The sequence below is a fragment of the Stenella coeruleoalba genome (assembly GCF_951394435.1).
Source record: "Stenella coeruleoalba genome assembly, chromosome: 7".
Classification (NCBI taxonomy): Eukaryota; Metazoa; Chordata; class Mammalia; order Artiodactyla; family Delphinidae; genus Stenella; species Stenella coeruleoalba.
This window is the reverse complement of record NC_137153.1, coordinates 88,536,170-88,562,089: the sequence shown is the minus strand read 5'-3', so window position 1 is coordinate 88,562,089 and position 25,920 is coordinate 88,536,170. Positions and strand designations below refer to the sequence as shown.

The following is a 25,920-nucleotide window of genomic DNA, read 5'->3' as shown; positions in this document are numbered from 1 at the left end:
TAAGAAAAAAAACTTTATTTTTCTGTTGACCCTGTTTCAGGAAGGGACCAAATGCTCCGTAGCACAATAAAGGCACATTATTACTTTGAAAGGAGCCGGGCCAAATGTTCATTAAAAGAGGCCAGCGCTTTCCTCACGTGAGACTAGGCTGTGCTGCTTTCTAAGAATGAATGCTCCCTTTGGCAAGGTTACTCCTCTTTCAATTATTTATACAGAAACTGATAGCAGCTGTTTCACTCTCCTGGCAGAAAAGGTAAGTTCCAGGGGCTTCCTCCCTCTAACAGGAGACCTTACTCCATGTGTCACAGAACTGATGTTGGGATTCTGCCAGTTGCCAGGGCTGTCTAGTCGATTCAGGACCTGGAGAAGTAAGCACAGGTGGGTTCACTGTGATTGGAATATGGGCCCTGACTGCTGTAAGCCCCCACGTAGACTGTGGGCTACAGTGGACCACTCTAGTAAATGATCACAGGTCCCTCTGGAGGGGGCTTAGATGAAGATTTCTAGAATCTCTACAGAGTTCTTCAAGGGGGCGTGGCCTCCTCTTCCAACAAGGGGCTCTGTGTCTAGATGAAGTCTGAACCTGGTTAAGAGACCATGGCTTGAGATTGGTTCAAGATGGCAGAGTAGAAGGACATGCTCTCACTCCCTCTTTCGAGAACACCAGAATCACAACTAACTGCTGAACAATCATTGACAGGAAGACACTGGAACTCACCAAAAAAGATAACCCACATGCAAAGACAAAGGAGAAGCTGCAATGAGACAGTAGGAGGGGCGCAATCACAATAAAATCAAATCCCATAACTGCTGGGTGGGTGACTCACAAACTGGAGAACACTTATACCACAGAAGTCCACCCACTGGAGTGAAGGTTCTGAGCCCCACGTCAGGCTTCCGAACCTGGGGGCCCAGCAACGGGAGGAGGAATTCCTAGAGAATCAGAATTTGAAGGCGAGCGGGATTTGATTGCAGGACTTGGACAGAACTAGGGAAAAAGAGACTCCACTCTTGGAGGGCACACACAAAGTAGTGTGCACATCAGGACCCAGGGGAAAGAGCAGTGACCCCATAGGAGACTGAACCAGACCTACCTGCTAGTGTAGGAGCGTCTCCTGCAGAGGCAGGGGGTGGCTGTGGCTCACCATGAGAACAAGGACACTGGCAGCAGAAGTTCTGGGAAGTACTCCTTGGCGTGAACCCTCCCAGAGTCTGCCGTTAGCTGCACCAAAGAGCCCAGGTAGGCTCCAGTGTTGGATCACCTCAGGCCAAACAACCAACAGGGAGGGAACCCAGCCCCACCCATCAGCAGACAAGCGGATTAAAGTTTTACTGAGCTCTGCCCACCAGAGCAACAGCCAGCTCTACCCACCACCAGTCCCTCCCATCAGGAAACTTGCACAAGCCTCTTAGATAGCCTCATCCACCAGAGGGAAGACAGCAGAAGAAAGAAGAACTACAATCTTGCAGCCTGTGGAACAAAAACCACATTCACAGAAAGATAAGATGAAAAGGCAGAGGACTTTGACCAGATGAAGGAACAAGATAAAACCCCAGAAAAACATCTAAATGAAATGGAGATAGGCAACCTTCCAGAAAAAGAATTCAGTATAATGATAGTGAAGATGATCCAGGACCTCGGAAAAAGAATGGAGGCAAAGATCGAGAAGATGCAAGAAATGTTTAACAAAGATCTAGAAGAATTAAAGAACAAACAAACAGAGATGAATACAATAACAGAAATGAAAACTACACTAGAAGGAATCAATAGTAGAATAACTGAGGCAGAAGAACGGATAAGTGAACTGGAAGACAGAATGGTGGAATTCACTGCTGTGGAACAGAATAAAGAAAAAAGAATGAAAAGAAATGAAGACAGCCTAAGAGACCTCTGGGACAATATTAAATGCAACAACATTCGCGTTATAGGGGTCCCAGAAGGAGAGGAGAGAGAGAAAGGACCCAAGAAAATATTTGAAGAGATTATAGTCGAAAACTTCCCTAACATGGTAAAGGAAATAGCCACCCAAGTCCAGGAAGCACAGAGAGTCCCATACAGGATAAACCCAAGGAGAAACAGGTCGAGACACATAGTAATAAAGCTGGCAAAAATTAAAGACAAAGAAAAATTATTGAAAGCAGCAAGGGGAAAATGACAAATAACATACAAGGGAACTCCCATAAGGTTAACAGCTGATTTCTCAGCAGAAACTCTACAAGCCAGAAGGGAGTAGCATGATATACTTAAAGTGATGAAAGGGAAGAACCTACAACCAAGATTACTCTACCCAGCAAGGATCTCATTCAGATTCGATGGAGAAATCAAAAGCTTTAAACCAAGCAAAAGCTAAGAGAATTCAGCACCACCAAACCAGCTCTACAATAAATGCTAAAGGAACTTCTCTAAGTGGGAAACACAAGAGAAGAAAAGGACCTACAAAAACAAACCCAAGGGCTTCTCGGTTGAGAGTCTGCTTGCCGATGCAGGGGACATGGGTTCGTGTCCCGGTCCGGGAGGATCCCACATGCCGCGGAGCGGCTGGGCCCGTGAGCCATGGCCGCTGATCCTGTGCGTCCGGAGCCTGTGCTCCACAACGGGCGAGGCCCGCGTACTGCAAAAAAAAAAAAAACAACCCAAAACAATTTAGAAAATGGTCATAGGAACATACATATCGATAATTACCTTAAACGTGAATGGATTAAATGCTCCAACCAAAAGACACAGAGGTGGTCTCTAAAGAGATCATATGAGTAGCAATACTCATATCAGATAAAGTAGACTTTAAAATAAAGAATGTTATAAGAGACAAGGAAGGACACTACATAATGATCAAGGGATCAATCCAAGAAGAAGATATAACAATTATAAATATATATGCACCCAACATAGGAGCACCTCAATACATAAGGCAACTGCTAACAGCTATAAAAGAGGAAATTGACAGTAACACAATAATAGTGGGGGACTTTAACACCTCACTTACACCAATGCACAGATCATCCAAACAGAAAATTAATAAGAAAATACAAGCTTTAAATGGCACAATAGACCAGAGAGATTTAATTGATATTTATAGGACATTCCATCCAAAAACAGCAGATTACACTTTCTTCTCAAGTGCACACGGAACATTCTCCAGGATAGGTCACATCTTGGGGCACAAATCAAGACTCAGTAAATTTAGGAAAATTGAAATCATATCAAGCATCTTTTCTGACTACAACGCTATGAGATGAGAAATGAATTACAGGGAAAAAAACGTAAAAAACACAAACACATGGAGGCTAAATAATACGTTACTAAATAAGCAAGAGATCACTGAAGAAATCAAAGAAGTAATCAAAAAATACCTAGAGATAAATGACAATGAAAACACAATGATCCAAAAGCTATGAGATGCAGCAAAAGCAGTTCTAAGAGGGAAGTTTATAGCTACACAAGCCTACCTAAAGAAACAAGAAAATTCTCAAATAAACAATCTAACCTTACACCTAAAGGAACTAGAGAAAGAAGAACAAACAAAACCCAAAGTTAGCAGAAGGAAAGAAATCATAAAGATCAGAGCAGAAATAAATAAAATAGAAACAAAGAAAACAATAGCAGAGATCAATAAAACTAAAAGCTGGTTCTATGAGAAGATAAACAAAATTGAAAAACCATCAGCCAGACTCATCAAGATAAAGGAGGGAGAGGACACAAATCAATAAAATTAGAAATGAAAAAGGAGAATTTACAACAGACACCACAGAAATACAAAGCATCCTAAGAGATTACTATAAGCAACTCTATTGCAATAAAATGGGCAATCTGGAAGAAATGGAAAAATCCTTAGAAAGGTATAACCTTCCAAGACTGAACCAGCAAGAAATAGAAAATATGAACAGACCAATCACAAGTAATGAAATTGAAACTGTGATTTACAATCTTCCAACACACAAAAGTCCAGGACCAGATGGCTTCAAAGGTGAATTCTATCAAACATTTAGAGAAGAGCTAACACCCATCCTTCTCAAACTCTTCCAAAAATTGCAGAGGAAGGAACACTCCCAAACTCATTCTATGAGACCACCATCACCCTGATACCAAAACCAGACAAAGATACTACAAAAAAAGAATATTACAGACCAATATCACTGACGAATATAGATGCAAAAATCCTCAACAAAACACTAGCAAACAGAATCCAACAACACATTAAAAGGATCATACACCATGATCAAGTGGGATTTATCCCAGAGATGCAAGGATTCTTCAATATATGCAAATCAATCAATGTGATACACCATATTAACAAACTGAAGAAGAAAAACCATATGATCATCTCAATAGATGCAGAAAAAGCTTTCAACAAAATTCAACACCCATTTATGATAAAAACTCTCCAGAAAGTGGGCATAGAGGGAAACTAACTCAACATAATAAAGGCCATATACGACAAACCCACAGCAAACAACATTCTCAATGGTGAAACACTGAACAAGCATTTCCTCTAAGATCAGGAACAATCAGAGAAGAAAAAGAAATACAAATTGGAAAAGAAGTAAAACTGTCACTGTTTGCAGATGACATGATACTATACATGGAGAATCCTAAAGATACCACCAGGAAACTACTAGAGCTAATCAATGAATCTGGTAAAGTTGCAGGATACAAAATTAATGCACAGAAATCTCTTGCATTCCTATACACTAACGATGAAAAATCTGAAAGACAAATTAAGGAAACACTCCCATTTACCACTGCAACAAAAATAATAAAATACCTAGGAATAAACCTACCTAGGGAGACAAAAGACCTGTATGCAGAAAACTATAAGACACTGATGAAAGAAATTAAAGATGATACCAACAGATGGAGAGATATACCATGTTCTGGGACTGGAAGAATCAATATTGTGAAAATGACTCCATTACCCAAAGCAATCTACAGATTCAATGCAACCCCTATCAAATTACCAATGGCATTTTTTACGGAACTAGAACAAAAAATCTTAAAATTTGTATGGAGACACAAAAGACCCCGAATAGCCAAAGCAGTCTTGAGGGAAAAAAACGGAGCTGGAGGAATCAGACTCCCTGACTTCAGACTATACTACAAAGCTACAGTAAGCAAGACAATATGGTACTGGCACAAAAACAGAAACATAGATCAATGGAACAAGATAGTAAGCCCAGAGATAAACCCACGCACCTATGGTCAACTAATCTATGACAAAGGAGGCAAGGATATACAATGGAGAAAAGACAGTCTCTTCAATAAGTGGTGCTGGGAAAACTGGACAGCTACATGTAAAAGAATGAAATTAGAACACTCCCTAACACCATACAGAAAAATAAACTCAAAATGGATTCGAGACCTAAATGTAAGACCGGGCACTATAAAACTCTTAGTGGGGTCTTCCCCAGTGGCGCAGTGGTTGAGAGTCTGCCTGCCGATGCAGGGGACATGGGTTCATGACCCGGTCCGGGAAGATCCCACATGCCGTGGAGTGGCTAGTCCCATGTGCCATGGCCACTGAGCCTGTATATCCGGAGCCTGTGCTCCGCAACGGGAGAGGCCACAACAGTGAGAGGCCCGTGTACCGCAAAAAAAAAAAAAAACCTCTTAGCAGAAAATATAGGAAGAACACTCTTTGACATAAATCACAGCAAGATATTTTTTGATCCACCTCCTACAGTAATGGAAATAAAAACAAAAATACACAAATGGGACCTAATGAAACTTAAAAGCTTTTGCACAGCAAAGGAAACCACAAACAAGACAAAAAGACAACCCTCAGAATGGGAGAAAATATTTGCAAACGAATCATCGGACAAAGGATTAATCTCCAAAATATATAAACAGCTCATGCAGCTCATATTAAAAAAACAAACAACCCAATCCAAAAATGGGCATAAGATCTAAATAGAATTTCTCCAAAGAAGACATACAGACGGCCAAGAAGCACATGAAAAGCTGCTCAACATTACTAATATTAGAGAAATGCAAATCAAAACTACAATGAGGTATCATCTCACACCAGTTAGAATGGGCATCATCAGAAAATCTACAAACAACAAATGCTGGAGAGGGTGTGGAGAAAAGGGAACCCTCTTGCACTGTTGGTGGGCATGTAAATTGATACAGCCACTATGGAAAACAGTATGGAGGTTCCTTAAAAAACTAAAAATAGAATTACCCTATGATCCAGCAATCCCACTACTGGGCATATACCCAGAGAAAACCATAATTCAAAAAGACACATGCACCCCAATATTCATTGCAGCACTATTTACAATAGCCAGGTCATGGAAGCAACCTAAATACCCATTGACAGACGAATGGATAAAGAAGATGTGGTACATATATACAATGGAATATTACTCAGCCGTGAAAAGGAATGAAACTGGGTCATTTGTAGAGACGTAGATGCATCTAGAGACTGTCATACAGAGTGAAGTAAGTCAGAAAGAGAAAAACAAATATCATATATTAACGCATATATGTGGAACCTAGAAAATGGTACAGATGAACCGGTTTGCAGAGCAGAAACTGAGACACAGAAGTAGAGAAAAAACATATGGACACCAAGGAGGGAAAGCGGCAGGGGTTGGGGTGCGATGAATTGGGAGATTGGGATTGACATGTATAAACTGATGTGTATAAAATGGATGACTAATAAGAACCTGCTGTATAGAAAAATACATTAAATTAAATTAAAAAAAAAAAAGAGAAACCATGGCTTTCTTCTACAGTGATTCAAATTGGTTTTTGGACATGAGACCAAGAGTTTTTCCTATTGTAATAGAGCAAGTAACCTTTTAGTAGGAGGCCATCTATTTCATTCCTAGGGACACTGTGACAATTAGCCAAGGCCAAAGATCCCTGTGGGTCAAATACTGTGATATCCAATTCACCCTGCCATCCATTATGATACCTGCACCCAGCTAAGTCTTTGGCAGTTGGCCTCTGTTCTTCTGGGATCCCATCATCCCCAGTGGATTCAAGGAGCCAATCTCAATGGTGGAATCTCCCATCCTCATATGTGACCGACAGAGGAGAGCCACCACAGGGCTTTTCAAGGATACTACTGCTCCCCCCACTAACGAATTCCCCAATGTTGTAGGGAAAGGAAAGTCCTCTGGGCCCCCCCTTGGGGAATGTAGTGGGTGGGTGGGCGTGCAGGTTGTCAATAATAACTCTCTTCCAACATCTCCCATAAGCCTTTTGATTCCTTCCTTCATAACACAATAGGAAAGATGCTCATCGAGTCTCAATTTCACTCAAACAGCTAAGTCATAACCAGCTGTACAAACGAACACATTAAGCCCATAATCTCAGGTAAGGCACTTGTATCAATAAATTCAACTTTTACTGAATGTATTCAACTGTCCTCCTTGGTCTAACACCCTTAGAATCCATTCCTGCACATACTCCCCAGGATGCTGCAATGTAGTTTAGCAAAATCTTGCCATTCTTTCAGTGGAGAAGCTGTATCTTCCCAGATCACACTCTGTACTTGCCCTGTTTGAACATGTGGAGCTCTGATGCCAGTTGTGAGTCTACTGGCCATAAGAGGGAGCGGGTTAAGTCTTGAGGAGAAAAGGTATCCCTTGCAAGATAACTGCCCTGGGTGACCTTATCAAAGTGTCCTTAAGCAAGGGAAAGTGAGTATTCCCACACATAACTTGCGAGCTGCTTCCACTGGCAGGAGAGGCTGAGAATAACTCAGAGGCTCCAAACTTTCAGCCTCCTCTGAGCCCACCAGATATCCCCATTTTAACTCTCTTTTTTTGGAGGCACAAATACGACAAAATTTTTATTTCAAAGTCTCAAATTTTGACCAGCAGAGCACCACTGACATGGGCACCCTGACAGAACTTTAAGATTTGGTTACCAGAAATGATTATGCCACATATAATTAAGGCTAACCAATCAAAATCCAAGTTCCCACTCCTTCCTAATCAATGGCCTAACTTTCACACAAGAGATTGGCAAGGCTGTAAATTCAACTCACTTCGTAATTATGCAAACCACACAATTAAATTTTATGTCATTTTCAGCAATATTTACCCTAATTCACCTTATTTATTTATAAGAAATAAATTTACTGTTTTAGTAAATAACTTATATTATTATTGGTGCTTATTTCTAGTTAAGCTCTCTGGTTCTCTGATTGTGACCCATCTTTAAGGGTTGTTTCTTGAGACCACTCCATTTAGGGTCTAATCAGGTGGAAAAAAAGGAAGTTAACATAAAGAACTGTTAACTAGGTAATCTGGAGGTAGCAACTGCAGGAAGCAGCTATCACTATCAGGACTAGAAAAACAAAGGGAGGGACTTCACTGGTGGTCCAATGGCTAAGACTGCACTCCCAATGCAGGGGGCCCAGGTTCGACCCCTGATCAGGGAACTAGATCTCACGTGCCGTAACTAAAAGATCCCACGTGCCGCAACGAAGATCCCATGTACCACAACTAAGACCTGGAGCTGCCAAATAAATATTTTTTTAAAAAAACGGGAAAGGTTGGAATTATTTAAACTTAGTAGTATATGGCATGAGCTCTTAGAGCTGAAACTCACACCTCTGCAGTGGGTAGCTGCTTGCCTGGTGTCTCTGAGCTTGGAGAAAGGGTTCCTGGTGGGCTGGGGCACTCCATTCTGGATGGGCCTGTGTGAGCCCCACCATCTCCACCCAGCCCTCAGCCCCCCAGCGGCTGCTCTCTGCGGAGCCTCCGGATCTCACCCTGCACCTGTGTGGTTCCGGATCAGCCAAAGGTTGAAGGGGAATTTCTACACCGACTTCCAGGGTTCCCTCTCTGTGGTTCCTCCCTCTTTTGTGGCTGCCTCCCCACAAAACCCAGCTACCTGAGCCCTGAACTCTGATCTCTGCCTCATCTGTCCAGGAGACCTTCTGCCATCTGCTTGGGCTCTACCTCCCCATACTGTGGCCTGGGAAACCTATCTAGGAGGAAGGTCTGGGTAGATGTGGGGCTCACGTTATGTGTGTCCCCTCTCAAGGATCACAGCCCCACGATGGAAAATACTATGCAGCACCTGCACACAGCTGTTTTCGTTATCTGTCCAGGTTTTAGAGTTGTTTACGGCAGGAGGGCAAAGCCCTCTACCATTTACTTGGCTGCTCAGCACCCGAGGCCCCATCTTTGCAGAGCTCTACATCTTGTATGTCCCCTCTTACACAGCACTGGATTGACATCTGTGCCCCTAGAACTGCCACCCCTCATTCATGGGCTTCTCTCTGGAAACCCACCTCTCCTTCTACTCTAGAATGGTCCAGCAGAGGCCTGGAGACAGGGCTTTCATATTCCCTCAGCCTGGATGGGGACCTTCTATGCCTGGCCTGACTGTCATGCTTGAGATTCAAGGGTATGGCCTGTGGATGGAGGGTCCTCTGCTCACGTGAGCCCCTCTCCACTCCCGGAGGGCAAGTTAGATATGAACGGAGCCGTTCATATCTACATTCACAGGAGGAGTGAATCGGTTGGGACGTTCACACCCATGTTAGCAGCTGCTGGGTGTGTGTGCATCCACCCTGAGTGGGGCATTAGCCAGCTTTCCCTGTGTGCTCGCTGGGAGCAGAGGAGGTAGTCACTCACGCCATGGGAGCTCATACCTGCCACGTGGCAGAGGTGCCTCAACCTCCTTTCCCACCGGGAGAATTCATCTCCATTTTTCCCATAATCCTATGGGCCCACAGGTGTTGCCCACAGTGCTAACTGGTGCTCTGGGAACCAGAGTTCGCTGGGCTATGGGCTTGCCGGCAACTTTTAAAAGGAAATGGATGCATATCACCTTCAAAGCTTTGGAATGTTTTCTCCAACCAGATACCACAGGCTCAGTGTTGGAAAATGAGTCTTCTGCTTTAATTCTGAGTCATGCTTATAGAATGCTCTTCCTACTACTTAAAAGGCATGTAGATCATTGTAAATGTGCCTCTGTGACTGTGTATCCCAACCTGCAGTAAGCACACATTAACTTCATCATTATAACACCATTCAATTACTGCACTCTCAATGTTTGCATTAAAAGCTGGCAAATCATTCCTGTGTACATTTATTTGCCAATCACGACCAGCTTTTGTCCAGTCCAGGTCTCAGGGCACTGTACCATGGGAATCGTGGCTCAGTTTGAAGGACTTAGAGATCCTCTCACCCAATCCCTGATGCTTTGATCCCCTCCACACTCCTTGCCATCCTTGAACTCCTCCACTGACAGGGAGCTCACTACCTCTGGAGCAGTCCATTCTCACTTTGGACAGCCATGACCATTTGAAAGTTTGAACCCATTAGGAAGGATGTTTCTGAAAACCAGCATGGAGCTTATCTCTTTTGTTTTCAGGCCCTGCTTTGTTCCGTTTAACATTATAAGTGTTTCCTTTACATCATTAAACTATCTTGAATTTCTGCACGTATACAAAACCACATATTTACAAATATGCCTTCATACTAGACATGCAATTTATCATTGCTATTTCACTAAACAATATATTACAAACATCTTTTCATTGCACTTAAGCTACCTCTCCTTCCTCATTTTCAATGCCCAGATAATCCTTTATTGTTGGATATACCATAATTTATTTAATCATTGCCTATCAGTGGGCATTTAGGTTTTTTCCAAATTTTTGCTGTAGTGACCAACTCCAGAATGAAATCTTCACACATAGTGATATTTCCTTAGGAGAGGCTTATAGAAGGGTGTAGAAGGTCAAGGGGTGTGAGCACTTTTAAAGACCATTCCAGGTAAAGACAGCAGCCTCCTGGTTGAAATCAATTGCTAATAAGTACTGAGAGCCATTCGAGTGCTATACCGACATTATTATATTTAGTCCTTATCACCATCTACCACCACTCCCATGGCACTTTGCCTGTACCTGTTCTATGCATCTACTTGCAAGGGAAGAGCTGCAGCAGGCCAGGCAGCTGGCCCTGCTCTGACCACTACATAAAGTGGCCTCTGCAGGGGCTCCTTTTGGGAATAAGGACATCTCCTGAAAGCTGCAAACTGGAAAGGACCTTGAAAAGCAAAATGGACATCACACAAGAGTACTGTAGCTGGTCTTCCCAGACTCCAAGAGGCTTCCTCCATCTCTTCTCTAGAAATTCAGAAAATAAAGAAAACAGCACAGGGTAAATGAGGGCTGGGGGTGAAGGCATGAAAAGCCACTCGTAAAGTCTGGTCAACAAGTCCTTCTTTCCATCCAATGTCTTCATTTGGCCACACATTAAACTCCAGCAATCAAGACTCCCTTGAGTTTCTCGTCTGGGACCCCTGCCAGGACTGGGCCATGGACGGGGTGCAGAGTCTGACTCTGCGCAAGCACAGGGGCCATAGGAATAAAAATCTGACTGAAAGAACCTGTTCCACTGTGTCTTCCCAACACGCACGCCCCACTATGCCAGAGATACGCTGCCGCTTGTGCTCCAGGACATCAGAGCATTATTTGCAGTAGCAAAAGTACTGAAAACAACTGGTTAAATAACTACGTTTTTGTGCAGTTAAACACTTTGCAAAGTTAAAATGTCCAAGGACAATCCAAAACGTATCACCATCTCATCACAGCCAAAGTCACGGCTGACTTTGAGATGCACCATGACTTTATGTAGCATTATGGCGGAAAAAAGCCAGTTAAACTCCACTCCATTGATTGTATTTACAGACGGTCAGTTTCACAGATGGTAAGAGGTAGGGAAACTATGGGAAATACCGTGGGTAGAAAAACCAAGTGCAGAGTAATGTGTAGAGCATGCTTGTGTGTGTGTGTGTGTGTGTGTGTGTGTGTGTGTGTTTAAAGGGAGGGGCCATGCAATCATACGTGGTTTTATAAACATACAAAATTCCTGGAAAGATACCCAAGAACCTGATAAAAGGTGTAGCCTCCTGAAGCTGGGGGGTGGGATACTGGGTCATAGGGTGGAAGGGAAGCCCTCATTTCAGAGTTACATCCATTTGTAAACTTTGAAATTTTAAACTATATATTCCCTTTTTAAAATAAAACTTAGAAAACTACTAAATGCAAAATAAAATAAAAGAGCGCATCCTTCTGGATTAAGTGGAATAGTACCTGGAGCTAACCTCGGATCCGGAGACCGTATATCCAATCATTGCTCTACCAGAGCGACCTCGGGCAAGTTCCCGCCCCGACTGGGTCTCCAAGAGCCCATTGGCTGTCGGAGAGCAGGTCTCAGAACACCCCTCCAGCTCGGAACCCGGGCCGGGCCAGGAGCCTACCGGGCCGCGCTAGTCCGGGGCCGAGCAGCCGAGTGCGGGAGCCCCGCGGTGCAGGCCCGGCCAATCAGCGACTGCGAGGCGGGCGGGGTGGAGGCGCCGCGCTAGCTGAGCGGAGTTCCAGGCAGAGGCGCCACTGCCGTGCCAGAGCGGACCATGCCACGCTCACCCGTGCTCTTCCTGCTGCTCCTTCTGCTGCAGCCGCAGCCGGCACCCGGCCTCGGGCTCCGCGGCGCGGGCGGCCATAACCCCGAGTGCGATCCGTGCCGGCCGGAGCGCTGTCCCGAGCCCGCGCGCTGCCCCGCGCCCAGCATCGCTGCGCGCGACGAGTGCGGCTGCTGCGCGCGCTGCCTGGGCGCCGAGGGCGCGAGCTGCGGGGGGTGGGCCGGCGTGCGTTGCGGCCCCGGGCTGGTGTGCGCGAGCCGCGCCGCGGGGGCCGGGCCCGAGGGCACTGGGCTCTGCGTGTGCGCGCAGCGCGGCGCCGTCTGCGGCTCCGACGGCCGCTCGTACCCCAGCGTTTGCGCGCTGCGCCTGCGCGCCCGGCAGGTGCCGCGCGCGCACCCCGGCCACCTGCACAAGGCGCGGGACGGACCCTGCGAATTTGGTGAGTCTGGCTTCTGCCCTGCACTGCTGGGGCGGGTAAAGAAAGAGGGACCCCGACCCCCTGGGCTATGGGGTGAAGGATCACCCCGTGCGCCGCGATGGACAGCACTGCACGGGCCTCAGTTTTCCCTCGGGTCAGTTTTTCCTTACCTGGCCAGTTACTTAAGGAGGCCGGGGCAGAAATCCACAACCTGTACCCTTCCTTACCAAACCCATGGAGACACCAGCCACCGAGCTGGTCGTAATTTTGATGAGCCTGCTGTCCCTTTTGGTACTTAAGTAATTGCTGGTACAGTTATTTCCAGGCCTGGCGTGTTTGCCTCCAGGAGACTGGGAGTTTGGGGAGCAGGGTGTTCCTACTGGAGATGAGGCAAGAAGGCCCCTGTCCCTGGAAACTTGGAAATAATGTGCTGCCCACTGGGGGGTCTGAGGCAGCCCCCGAAGCACAGGAAAGTCACCGCTGGCTGTTCCTGGTTGGGGCTCCCAGTGGAGGAGAGAGCTGGCTGGTGTTTCCCTGGCTGCAGCCTTGGGCTGGTTCCTTCCAGGGGCTGTGTCAGCCCCTGTGGAGCCACTGTAGAGGTTCCTCCACTTCAAACCTTTGTTTCTGCCCTGTGGCATTTAAACAGTCCTGTCTCCTTTCTTCTCGTTCCTGTCACCTGCTTTTACAATCTGCTTTCCTCAGCAGTTAATTCACAGGCAGGTCTCTTTGTTTCCAGACAGGTAACACTTTCACTTCACATGCAGGAGACATGAGAAATGCTGACCAGATCCCCAGACTCTAACCCGTGCTGATGGTCTCAGATGATTCCTCCCGGGGCTGGTATTCTTTTCCTAAGAGACAGCTGCCTTGAAGGCATTTAGACCAAATCTGCTGTTATGCAGAGGAAACTGAGACCCATGGGGCAAGGGACTCATCCAGGGTGATCTGTAAAGCCTGGCTAGCTTCTGGGTCCCCGGCACCCTATTCAGTACTGTTTCAGGACAGGACTTGATAGTGTTAAGTCAGGCAGGTGGCGGTTGCCATGGTTACCAGAGTGTGGCCAGATGGCAGATGGAAGCCCCATACCCCTAATTCATTGAAAATTACCAAATGACAAGTAAATGTGACAGCCCCTCCACTCTGATCTGTGGGCTCTGAGCCCACCTCAGGCACAGGCCCTGGGAGTAAAGATGTTCATGGGGCCGAACAGAGGCAATTCAGAAGCTGCTCTTAATGATCCCATTAGTGACAGGCATCGGGCCTCCCCAGAATTTTGCTCTCCTTCCCTACCAGCGATTGTGTCATCAGCCACTATCCAGACCCCGGCACTGTTTCCCCATCTCGTTTTGTCCTGAAATGTTTGTGTGGCCCCCCTGCCCTTGTGTCCTGGTGAAGCATGAAGGTGTGGACGGGGGATCTTTTCCAGCCAGGGAAGGCAGCACCTCATTCTGTGCTGCCCTCAAGCCATCCTTTATCCAGATGACTTGGCAGGAGCACTTTTTAACAATGCCCCTGGGGACCTTGCTTGAAGGGAAACAGACTGTCAGAGCAGCAGCTGTTCTGCCTCAATATTGGTAATAAAATCACCCCTGCTCAGTCCTCACCTGTGCCTTCAAATAAGCAAGCACCTGACTTTAAGGGAATGAGGCCTCTGTAAATGTTAGGCTCCCGCAGTGTGGGACGTGTTCTTACCCATGCCTCTGAGGGGCATTTGGAAACAGTTTTCAGGCTTAAATTCTGACCTTTCCCCCTACTTTCTGAAATGCCCCAAAATGCTATTAATGAGAGTAATTCTTTGATCAACACACATGTATTGAAGACCCACTATGTTCCCACATAAGAATAATTCTTTGCTGTTGGAAATCGCTTTTGCATTCCATCTTCTTCCTTGATTTTTACAACTACCCTGGCCAGGTCTCACTCCCATTTAATAGAAGGGCAAACTCAGGCAGGCAGAAGAGAATTCCCTGGAGCCACATAACTAGTTCCCAGCTGAGGTGGGGCTCCAGCCTGAGTTTTCCTGGCTGTTTTCAGATGGGGCCATGCACCTCTAGCACTCTGGAAGGTGCTGCAAATTGGCTACCCTTGAATCTTCAGGGTTTCTCAGTCTGAATCCACCTTCCTTTTTTCCCCCAAGGCTTGTTGCTGGTTCCTCTGTTTAGCACCAGGTGATGGCTCCTGAGAGGAACAGGTATAGCTTCACAGAAGGGGAGGCACCTGAGAGGAGCCTTGAAGGATGGGTAGAAAATTCCTGGGTTGAGAAGGGGGGATGGGGAGGCACAGCATGAACGAATACAAGGAGGAAGGAGATCCTGGGCCGAGTGTGAACAGTGGACCCATGGGCAGTACCCAGTGGGATGGTTGGCAGAGGAGATGACACCCAGAGTAGTCTGGGGCAGGCTTATTGCAGGCCTTGAGTGCCATGCTGCAGGGTGACACTTCATTCTGTACTGAGTTATTAGTTCCATTTCTCAACAGTAAGGTGGCATGGCGTTGTTGTTACTGTTATTGTCAGTGACAATACTGTAATTGTTATTGTTATCATTACTTTAAAAGGCTGCTTTGGGGGAATTCCCTGGTGGTCCAGTGGTTAGGACTCCAAGCTTCCACTGCAGGGGGCATGGGTTCAATCCCTGTTCGGGGAACTAAGATCCTGCATGCCACGCAGCCAAAAATAAATGAAATAAAATAAAAGGCTGCTTTGTTCCATGTACGCACCCTGTTTGCTAGCATTGGGAGGAGGTTGGGATCCTGCAGAAAGCAGGTTGAGGTCGTGTTTTGAATGCTGCATTAAATAGGAACGGGGTCCCGTGCCAGTGCCCGTGGGGGCACTGAGCCCCTGAAGCTTCAGTGAGCTCTTGAGATCCAAAATCTTAGAAAATTCGCCTCGGTTGAAATTCCAGCTGCACTTAGAAACCTCAGTCTGTGCAAGGCGTGTGTTACCAGGTAACCAGGAGAGGCAGCGAATACCACTTTGTGAGAGGGACAAAGAAGGGGGGGCCTCGTGCTCAAAAGCCTTTCATGCCGAGGGAGGGGGCTTGAGGCATAGGCTGCAGGGAGCCGGATTAAGCTGTTTCTGGTTCCACATCCTCACGTTGACTATTAGCATAAATTATCAGGGCTGTTCAGTGTGTTGATTATTAAAGTCTTTGGTTGTGTGCTTTTTTCATACGAGCAGATGGGTTCCTGGCGGATGACTTCTGATATTCTTTCCTTCCCAAGAGCCATTAACTTTAAAGAAATCTCAGAGGCATTAAGGAAGATCTTTCATTCCAGCCATCAAAGACACTCAGTTGACGGGGTGGGGGGACAGATCCCCACGCACTTAGCAATATCGATCCCTTTCATTTGTATAGATCCACACGGTTAATAACACAGTCACATTCATTCTCTCCCTTCACCCCGGAGGATGTAGGGCCACAGTCATTATCCTCATTTGCAGATAAGGAGGAAATTGTTAGCAGCTTGCCCAATGGTTAGCGACCAGGCCCCCGGGCATTTGAATTTCCCTTGGTGCTATTTGGCCCACCCCCAGTGCCCACCTGGGTGACTATTCTGTTACCTGATGGGTGGGTTTGTGCCAGCCTAGCATTTCCAGGGCTGTTGCTGACACAAGCAGAAGGAAACAAGTGTTTAGCAAGGAAGAACTAGGGAGACAAAGCTGGCACATTCACAGACCGGGCTGACCAGACACCATCCTCCCTCCTGAAAGCCACATGACTCTTGCCAAAGGCAGGTAGGAAGGAGAGCCCTGGCTCTTCCAGGAGTGTGGCAGCTCGGGCAGCAGCAAGGTGAGAGGCTGCGCCCCGGGCTCGCCAGAGTGAGGGCTCTGGGCCACAGCCTCTGGAGCCTTCAGGCGGGGCCCGACCGGTAGGCCCACTCACCAGAGGTCAGTAGAGGGTCCTGAGCAGGCAGGGCATCTTCGAGGAGACCACCCTTTGGGGTGGCACAACCTGCCGAGTCCTCAGGTCCCTCCGTGGAAGCCTTTTACAGTTGGCAAGAGGTCTTTTTACTGTCCTCACAACAGCCTGTGTAGAGGGCACAGCGGAGAGAATGGACTCCTGTGCCCATTTTAAAGAAGAAACTGGAGTGTGGCAGAGACAGGATTGAACCTGCCTGTGGTAGTCATATGTGGAGGACCCCAGCGCCACACTCGAATGAGCCCTTGGGGACAGTAAGACTGGGAATGTCCTGCCAGGGTTAAGGATACATTGCCCATTTAATGGTATCTTCACAAGAGCTGTTCCCTGGGGTGATTATGGAGAGTTTCATTTCTGTGCAGAAAAGAGTAAACATAGCAGGCCTGAGGCTGTTATCCTTAGAAAGCCCTGCTGGCGAGGCTGACCCTTGGCTGGTGTCTGAGAATTTGGATGTGGGGAGGCTTCCCACCGTTTCCAGAACTGATAAGAGTAGCTCACTGTACAAACAGCATGGTTTATGCTGCACACCTGCTTTACTTCTGGGAGGCTGGAATTTTGGTACGTAGGAGGCAGAGGCTGGGGGACTGGACCCCAATAAAAACCCTGGGCACTGAATGTCTAGTGAGCTTCTCTAGTAGAGGGCATAGGCTCTCACGCCACACGTGTTGTCACAAGTCGTTGCTGGGGAATTAGGCACGTCCTGTGTGACTCCACTGGGAGAGGCTCCTCAAAGTGTGCTCCTGGCTTCCCGGGTCTTTGCCCCATGAGCCTCTTTTCCCTCTGCTGAGTTGCTTTGTCTCTGTTTGTTGTAATAAATCCCAGCTGTGAGTAAACTGTGCCGAGTCCTGTGAGTCCTTGTAGCAAATCATTGATCCTGGGACTTATCTTGGGGGCCCCCAACACAATCCCTAAGGAACTCTTTCTTATTCTGGAATGGAGTCCATATGGCTAACAAATGTTTCACTTTAAAAATCCATGTGGGATTAATGGAATCAGCGTGCCTGGGTTTGCATCTTCACTCCTCCAGGTGCTTCACCTTTCTGAGCCTTGGATTTCTCATCTGTAAAGTGGGGCTAAAAGCACCTACTTCACAGGGCTGGTGTGAGGATGAAAGGAGTAGCAGACATGGAACTCCCTGTCATTTCAGGAGAAGGCAGGATGGTGTGGGACAGAGCTCAGAGCTAGACCGCTGGGCTCATAGCCTCACCCAGCTGTTTAAGGCTGGGTAACCCTGGCTAGCTCCCCCATCTGGCAGCTGGGGAGATTGCTGGAAGGATCGAATGGCTTAAGCCTGTAAGCAGAAGGGTGGTATTATTACCATTAATACTATCATGATAATGATGACTGATTGTAAAGAGCTATTATGGATAAAAATATTTTAAATTTAAAATCAGATGTTAAAATTAAAAACAGATTAAGCAACATGAGGACAATTTTCAAGATAACTGAACAATGCTGTATCTTGGGTATGGTGGTGGTTACACGGCGTATGCATTTGCCAAAACTTAGAACTGTATACTAGAAGGAATGAATGTACTGTATGTACATTTAAAAAGAAATCAAAATTTGAACATCACTTTATCACCAAAAGCAGGGGGCTCTTTTGGAAAAGAAGTGCTATTTTCTGCCTTGAAATTAGTGGCAAAGGCAGTATTTCCAAGATGGTCTTTCTTAATTGTAGTTATGGAAAAAGGGGGAAATGCAAAGAGAGAGAAAGATGAAATGTGATTTACTGGCTTATTCATTTAGGCCTGAAAGGGACTGATGAAATCTCATTTAAAATTTATGACTCTACATGAAAGAAAGTAAAGCATGTTGATTGAGTGTCCCTTTGGAATCTACTGAGGGCTTTGGAATAAGATGCAGGTCTGATTGTTCCCACAGTGAGCCATTTGACGACTGGTTTGGGCTCCAAAGGAAGTAATGCTGGCAGGGGGTTGGAATAAATTAGACTTTCTTTGTCATCCATTGCAGATGGGGCTCCGCCAGAGAACAGCAGTGCTGTGGTTCTTTGTAGCGGTCAGCAGGTGGCTGGGTCACATTGGGCAATGTTAGAAGCCTAGAACCTTAGTCCATTCAGGGGACTGGCTACAATCGGGGCTGTGGGTAGCGGTGTGGTGCTTGGAGGGCGTTCAGTTGGTCACAGCTGAAGGAGTGAGCTGATCAGGCTGAGGGGGAAGAAAGCAGCCTGGGGGTGAGGAGGGCAGGGTCTGTATTCAACTCACTGGAAGCCATTTGAGGCACCCAAGGTGCTGTGGGGCTCCTGAGGGCAGCCCTGAGATTAATAGGTGGGAGTTACAGGAGGTGAGTTTTAGCTCCAGGTGAGAACAAGGTTTCTAACCAGCAGAGCCAAGGACGGAAGGACCTGGCTTCATAGGTAGTGAGCTCTCCATCACTGGGGGCATGCAAGTGAAGACTAGATGAGCCCGTCACAGATAGGCACATGCTCTTGGGGAGTTGGGCCCCTCCAGTTTGAGACTCCATAGCTCTAAGACACTTTCCCAGAGATTTTTTGGCACCAGTTTGACAGGGTCTGCCTCCCAGTCTGTCTGGAGGGGTCAGGCCAGTCTCATTTCTGCGCCCCTTCACTCCTTCTCTCCATGCTCTTGCTCCAGCCTTCTGTCTCTCTCCCTTTGTTCTCCTTTTTCATTGCAGCCCCACCTAGGTGGGCGAGGGCCCTTTCTCTCTCCAAGGCTGGCCTGTGGAGGGCTGCAGGGATGTCTGAGTCCCCAGATGAAGCCCCAAGAGTCGTGAACTCTGCATTTTGATGGCCCAAGGGTGAATGTATTTGCTCTTTTGTCATACCTTTCTTCGCGGAGTCATCTGTTTAACAGGCCTCCCCTGCCCCCCACTTGCATATTGTGTTAACTCAAACCCTCAGTTTCACACTCATCACGTGGTAAGATCAGCTCAACAGCCCTGTGAAGCAGGGGGTATTATCCCCATCTTACAGACAGCAGACCTGAGCAGAGAGCATACTCCTCACCAAGCCTCCACATTGCGCCTCGCCCAAGACCCCACGGGGACAGCTGCGAGCGTGGGTCCGTGGAGATGAAGCACCTGCACTGCAAGGCAGGCTGGGTTTCAGTAAGTCAAAGCGGGCAGACGCCCTGGTCCTGGACTAGGACACACCCCCAGGCCCTCAGGATGGGGAGCTGGGGGCGCACTCCACGTAGAAGAAAGGCAGGGCAGGGCAGGCAGGTACGCTGAGGGCCGGGCGGAGGGCCTGAAAGCTGAGGCAGTTGGACTTGATTCTTTTAGTTCCAGTGTGAGTAGAGCAGATGCCAGGCACAGGGAGAAGGGCAGAGTGTGGAGTATCAGCTAAGAATGTCTAACTCAAATGCCACATGCTCTCCTGTCCCGCCCAGCGAGCCCACACCCGCCCTGTCCTTTCTGTAGTGTGCTGGCAGCCTAGCACCACACTGCCGGATTCCCTGATTTACCTTTCTCCACGCAGCGAGGCGGTGTCCATGCCTGCAGTTTTATCGTCGGGGATGGGGAGGTGTGTGGAGCCTGTGATATGCAAATGAGCATCTTGAACCGCAGCGGGTCTCAGCAGGGGGTGAGGGCAGCTGTTCTGCATGGCGTTATTCTTTGAAATGCCCTCCATGCGGAAGGAGAAAAGCCCATCTGGTAGAAGACTCTGCCTTGGGTGAAGTGACACCAGCCCCTCCCGGAGCCTGGCGCACTGTCAGTGTAGTTGAGCTGTAAGCAGATGGCAGCTGGGGTCCTGGAAGGGATCCTGGGAGGGAGTGTGATGAGACCACAGACAGACATGCTGGGCGACTTTGAGAAGTCGCCTTTCCTCTGTGGATCCCTGTTTTCCTGTTGGTAGAACAAAGGCAATGTAGGAGGAAACAAGTAGGCATCCTTCCAGGTCTAAGAAAACTCTCTTCTATGATTCCTTGCCTATAAGTGTGTCCTTTCTGTGGGGAGCTCTCATCTGCCCCAACATGCTCTCTGCAGGCAGGGTATCTTAGATGTGGGGGGCTTGATCAGGGTCAAGGCTGTCTTCCCTTGTCTTCTTCTCCCAGCTCCTGTGGTCATCACTCCACCCCGGAGTGTTCACAATGTCACCGGGGCACAGGCATCCCTGTCCTGTGAGGTGAGAGCTGTGCCTGCCCCAGTTGTCACATGGAGGAAGGTATTTATATCCAAGAACTTCTCTGTGTGTGTGTGTTTGGGGGGGGGTGGGGTGTATAAATGTTTTTTAAGGGTGTGTGTGTGTTTATATGTGAATTGGAGGATTAAAAAAAAACTTATGTTCCACTCCTCTGCCTCCAGATTTATGCCTCAAAACTTTTACCCCAAACGTCTCCCCAGAGAAGGGGTGTTGCCATTTGCTCCCTCTGCCACTTAGCTGTCCAGGAAGTTCTGCTGTTTATCTAGCCTAGGTCAGCTGGGATGAAGTTAGAGCTTCCTTCACTGGATCTGGGTTTTAGAAAGACTTGGCTGGTGGCAAATGACCCAATCCTATTCCAAAACTAGATCTTTCTGCAGTTCAGTTTTTGAGAGACTGGCATATGTTGTCTCCTTATCTCAACAGCCCTGTGAAAGACAATTAGATTCTGATAGTGGTGGTGTCTACATCTTCGCTGTCCAGCAGGGGGCACTGTCTGTACATACGTTCAGGCTTAGGAAGAAACTGGCATTTAATAGGAGTAAGAGATACTAGGGTCAGCCTTCAAGTCAGCAGGAGAGTGAAGACAACGAGGGTGTCTGTGGGGTGGTCCTTATCCAGAAATGCTTTTTCTAAATCACTCCTGGTTTTTCTGTCCTCTGTAGGTCACACGGTCTCCTGAGGGCACCCAGGTGCTGAAGGACCTGCCTGGGGACCACATCAATATAGCTGTCCAGGTGCAAGGGGGCCCTTCTGACCACGCAGCCACGGCCTGGGTTTTGGTGAGTATCTCATTTGTTTAGGATTATTGGCTATTATTGACTGGCCCTTATAAAGCACCTTTTGTATTTCTATAACATGTTACACCTTTCAAATACTCTGATCCATTTCTCCTTGGACGCTACAGTAACTGAGAGGAAAGTAGGCAGGTAGTATAACCCCTGAGAGCAGAAGTGATCTTCAGAGGTAGGCAGAATTATGGCCCCGGAAAGATGTCTATGCTAATCCTTGGAACTGGTGGATATGGTATGTTGTGTGGCAAGAGGGGAATAAGGATGGAATTAAAGTTGTTAATCAGCTGACTTTAATAAAGTTATCCTGGGTTATCTGGGTGGACCCGATATAATCACAGGAGTCCTTTAAATGTGGAAGAGGGAGGCAGGAGAGAGAGCCAGAGAGATGGCAGTGTCAGAAGACATGAACTACTGTTGCTGGCTTTGAAGATGCAAGAGGGAGCCACAGGCCAAGGACTGCAGGCAGCCTCTAGAATGCTTCTCTTAGGGCTTCTAGAAAGAAGGCAACCCTGCTGATACCTTGGGTTTAGCCCACTGAGACCCATTCGGACTTCTGACCTCAAGAACTGTAGATAATAAATTTGTGTTGTCTTAAGCCATTAAACGTGTGGTCATTTGCAACAGCAGCCATAGGAAGCTAATACACTTGCCTGAGACCACATGGCTGATAAAGACGGAAGGTGGCAGATTCACACCCTCCTCCAGGGCTCTTCTATGCCACGTGCGGCAGTTTGGCTGAGAAGAGGGAACGCCCTGTGTTTAAAAGGGCGATGGAGTGACGAGATGGGGGCCTGAGTGGGGCTAGTTACCCTACCTCTCAGAGCTTCAGCGTCCACAACCATAAAAAGAGGGCCTTGGACTGGACCATGTCCAGTGACCCTAACAGTCTGTGACTTACCTGTGAGTCTCCTGTAACGTGAGGATAACGATGCTCCGCCTTCAGCCACCATGGGATCAAAATGAGATAGGGTGCACATACCCTCTCCAGTCTGTAGTGACTCACAGTGGAGAGAAGCTGTTATGACGAGAGAAAGCAAGAGAGGAGGGAGGGATCTCCTCTGCAGGGGCGTGAGATGGGCCCTTGAGGGTGTCCTCCTCATTCCACCCCCATCTCGGCCAGCGTGGGCAACTTCTCCACCCAGCTCAGAGACTCAGAATGCAGTTGGGTCCACGGCTTTTTCACATCAAGCATATTCCCCTCCTTTTATTACAAGGAGAGGTGGGGGAAGGTTGTCTCTGGTGTTATTTTGTAAAGGCTGCGTCCGTTGGGAGCATTTGAGGGCTATTCTGTGGTCAGTAGAGTTTTGTTCTTTTAGTTTGCAGTATTTTCCTTTGAATCTATACCTATCACCTTCAATAAAAGGACCAGGTAGCTCACAGTAAAAGGCAGAAATGCAGAGGAAACATTAAAATGAGAGCCAGGATAGAGAGGGTACTGAGAAGGAAGTTTAACTCTTTCTCGGCAGCCGAGGCAAGAAGAGAAATAGAGGGTGAGCTCTGTCTTATTTTGAAAAGGAGTAAGTGTTCAGAATCATTAAGAACTAAATAAGTAATTTTGCTATGCCATATATGACTGTACAAACTTGCCTGTTTAACTTCTAGATCAACCCTCTGAGGAAGGAAGACGAGGGGGTGTACCAGTGCCATTCAGCCAACGCGGTTGGGGAGGCCCAGTCGCACGGCACAGTCACCGTGGTGGATCGGAGCCAGTACAGAGCCGCCCGCTTCCCAGGTCCAGATGACCACATGTGAGGGGGTAATGTGCATGTTCCAAGTCATCTGCAGTATTTGTACACCTGTGTCACGGGAGATTGAGATGAGTCATAAGATGCATAATAAATAAGAAGAAAAATACATGAATCAAGGAAACCAGAGAAATGCAAACCAAGAGTAGGAACATATTACAAAATTGGCAGGTAGACTCTGTGGTATGTTCTACACACGTATCACACTGGGCTTCCCGCTAGGATGCAAAGTCAAGAGCTGTGACTGTTATGGGTGTCCGTCAGGTGAAAAAGACCACCTATTTTTTTCTATTTCTCCACGTCCGCCCAGTGAGGGTGCTAAGAGAGCAGATGTGGTCACTATGACAGCACCCAGGTGAAAACACGCCCGCAAAGAAGACAGTCTGAGCTTCATGGGTCTATTCCCAGGTTCTTCCTTGTCTGTAGCTCTGCAAGTAGTTAGAGCTTCTAGAAACAGGGAGGAAAATGTAAGGTGTAAAATCGTCAAATAGGAATTCGGTGAGGAGATGGCTCTTAAAGTTGCCCTCCTGATACTTAACTTATAGTTTTTTATATATGTGTATAGTTATATATATGTATCAAAAAGCCAAGTATCGAGACTTTTTGTCCTGTACACTTGTATGTATACTTCTGTATGTACATGTGTGTGTGTATGTATGTTTCATGTTTTAAATATATGTATAATTTATAAGTACATATATTTATATTTTAAAAACAGAAATGATACCAGGGTATGAATATAGTCTACTATAAATGAGTTTTCAAAGGGGTCACAAAGAGCCATGGAATTTTAATACCATTGCCACAGCCCAGTCCGTGAGTTCCCTCTACAACATGCAGAATTGGCCGGCTATTGCTTGCATACCTCCAGGGACACAGAGCTCACTACCACCAAACAGCCATCTGTGGATTTTTCCAATAGTTGAAAGTTTTTCCGCACATTAAGCTGGAATCTGCCTCCCTGAAATGCCCATCCATTGGCCTTACATGTATTTCCTAGACCCCCCACAGGCATCTCTGCTCCCACCGGCACCACTCCTGGTTGGGGAGATATTTAAAGTTAGGCGCATTTCCCCCACCTTCCGTCTAACACATAGTTGACTATGACAGAGCAGGCTTTTTTTCTCTAATTCTTTTCCCTCTTTTCTTCTAGGGTCTTAGAAACATTGATTACAGGATGATGGAAAAGTCAAGTCATGGATCTTGTTTGCTTTGTGAAGAATTGGAAGAACTGTGTTTGTAGATAACCGCTTTCGTATGTTTTTAAAAATTAGATGCAAACTAGATTCGTATGCAGATGTAGTTTTTAGCAGGGCAAACATTGGGAAAACAGACTGCATGTAGCCTTTTTATACTTCTGAAATGAATAGCTCTGTGAGAATTCTTTTTTTAACTTCTCCCTCCAAGGGAAGGTCACCTTAGGTATATTTGTAATTCTAAAGGGCTGGACCGAGGTGTGTGTCAGCTGTGACTCTTTACCTCATTTGTGTAGGGCTGATTAGTGACTTAGTATGTGTTGTAGGAAGAGGGGGGAGGGTCCTGCTGTCCTCTGCCTGACCTCTCTAACTTTGCTGTGTGAACTGGGTAGGTCCCTCCCTCTCTGAGCCTTGTTCTCTTCAGCTGTGAATGTGGTACTTGGACTGGATGTTACCCATGTCCCTTCAAACACTGTCATCCTGGAGTAAGACGGTCCTACAGAAAAAATATGGGAAGTGTAGTCTTAGCATTCTTTTAAAAATAATATTCCCTCAAAAACAAATGCCATTGCTTCACATGAAGGTGTGGATAGCTGTTATTCCTGCTGCTTTCCCATTATAAAGAGACTCAGTCCTAGATGGAAACTTAACCAGACTCGGGGGCCCCTTGGCTCAGCATCTGGGGACCAAGATGTCCACTTATTAACACGCCCAGCATTCTCTAACCAAGCTGGCAGTGGAGACCTGGCTTTTGGACATCAAATTGTAAAAATGGGGTTAACTGCTCTCTCTGGGCTGTGGAATTAGAGTGTAGTAGAATACATTTTACTTAGAGATGTTTTGACCTTAACCAGAAATAAAGCTTTCTTTCTTTTCTTTTAATCAAGAAAGAAAAAAGGAGAATATTTAATATCTGGCCTAAAAAAATAGACCCCCTAGGTGACTAAAATTTTTTAAAATCAGAATTGGGATCTCATATATGGACAGTTGTTAAATTTCAAGAAACACTGTCCTGTCTGTGGTCACTTCCCATCTCTGGGATGGCAGGCAGGATAAGCATTAATGTCCCTCCCCCTTTACAGATGAAGAAAACCAGGCTCCGAGAGTAAAGCGCTTGCCTGAGGCCTGAAAGCCTCTGAGAAGGACAGGAGCTGAGGGCATCTGGTCCTCTTTGGCACCCTTTCCACTCCATGGTGCTGCTTCTCAGAAAAATCTCATAACTATGGAAAGGAAGATGTTGCCATTTCCACAGGTTTCAGGGATTCTCCTTAAGGTCCATCTCAACGTTTAAAGCAACACTCTCAAGCCACTCACGCTGGGCGTTGCATTTTGG

At 46.8% G+C, this 25,920-nt stretch overlaps 2 protein-coding genes across 2 annotated transcripts in view; one reads left to right on the top strand and one right to left on the bottom strand.

Annotated features, from left to right (window-relative positions):
* The window catches only part of LOC307189516 (stimulated by retinoic acid gene 6 protein-like), a 70,876-nt gene extending 58,693 nt beyond the window's left edge, over positions 1 to 12,183 (bottom strand). The window contains 1 exon segment of the mRNA XM_079927682.1: positions 12,066 to 12,183. Coding sequence (XP_079783808.1) covers positions 12,066 to 12,106 — 41 coding nt within the window. The 5' untranslated portion in view covers positions 12,107 to 12,183.
* A 192-nt stretch (positions 12,184 to 12,375) lies between these two features.
* Positions 12,376 to 25,188, top strand: IGFBPL1 (insulin like growth factor binding protein like 1). The gene is made up of 5 exons (XM_079927684.1): positions 12,376 to 12,833; positions 20,767 to 20,876; positions 21,518 to 21,634; positions 23,249 to 23,402; positions 24,545 to 25,188. The coding sequence occupies exons 1-4, from the start codon at positions 12,386 to 12,388 to the stop codon at positions 23,396 to 23,398; spliced, it is 825 nt and encodes a 274-aa protein (XP_079783810.1). The 5' UTR covers positions 12,376 to 12,385; the 3' UTR covers positions 23,399 to 23,402; positions 24,545 to 25,188.
* Positions 25,189 to 25,920: the final 732 nt, after the last annotated feature.

What these genes read in the sequence shown, in the direction of transcription:
- IGFBPL1 (XM_079927684.1), top strand. Translation starts at nt 12,386, where the DNA reads ATGCCACGCTCACCCGTGCTCTTCCTGCTGCTCCTTCTGCTGCAGCCG. An exon ending in CAGTTGTCACATGGAGGAAG is followed by an intron (nt 20,877 to 21,517) that starts GTATTTATATCC and finishes TGTCCTCTGTAG; the next exon opens with GTCACACGGTCTCCTGAGGG. An exon ending in CAGCCACGGCCTGGGTTTTG is followed by an intron (nt 21,635 to 23,248) that starts GTGAGTATCTCA and finishes TTTAACTTCTAG; the next exon opens with ATCAACCCTCTGAGGAAGGA.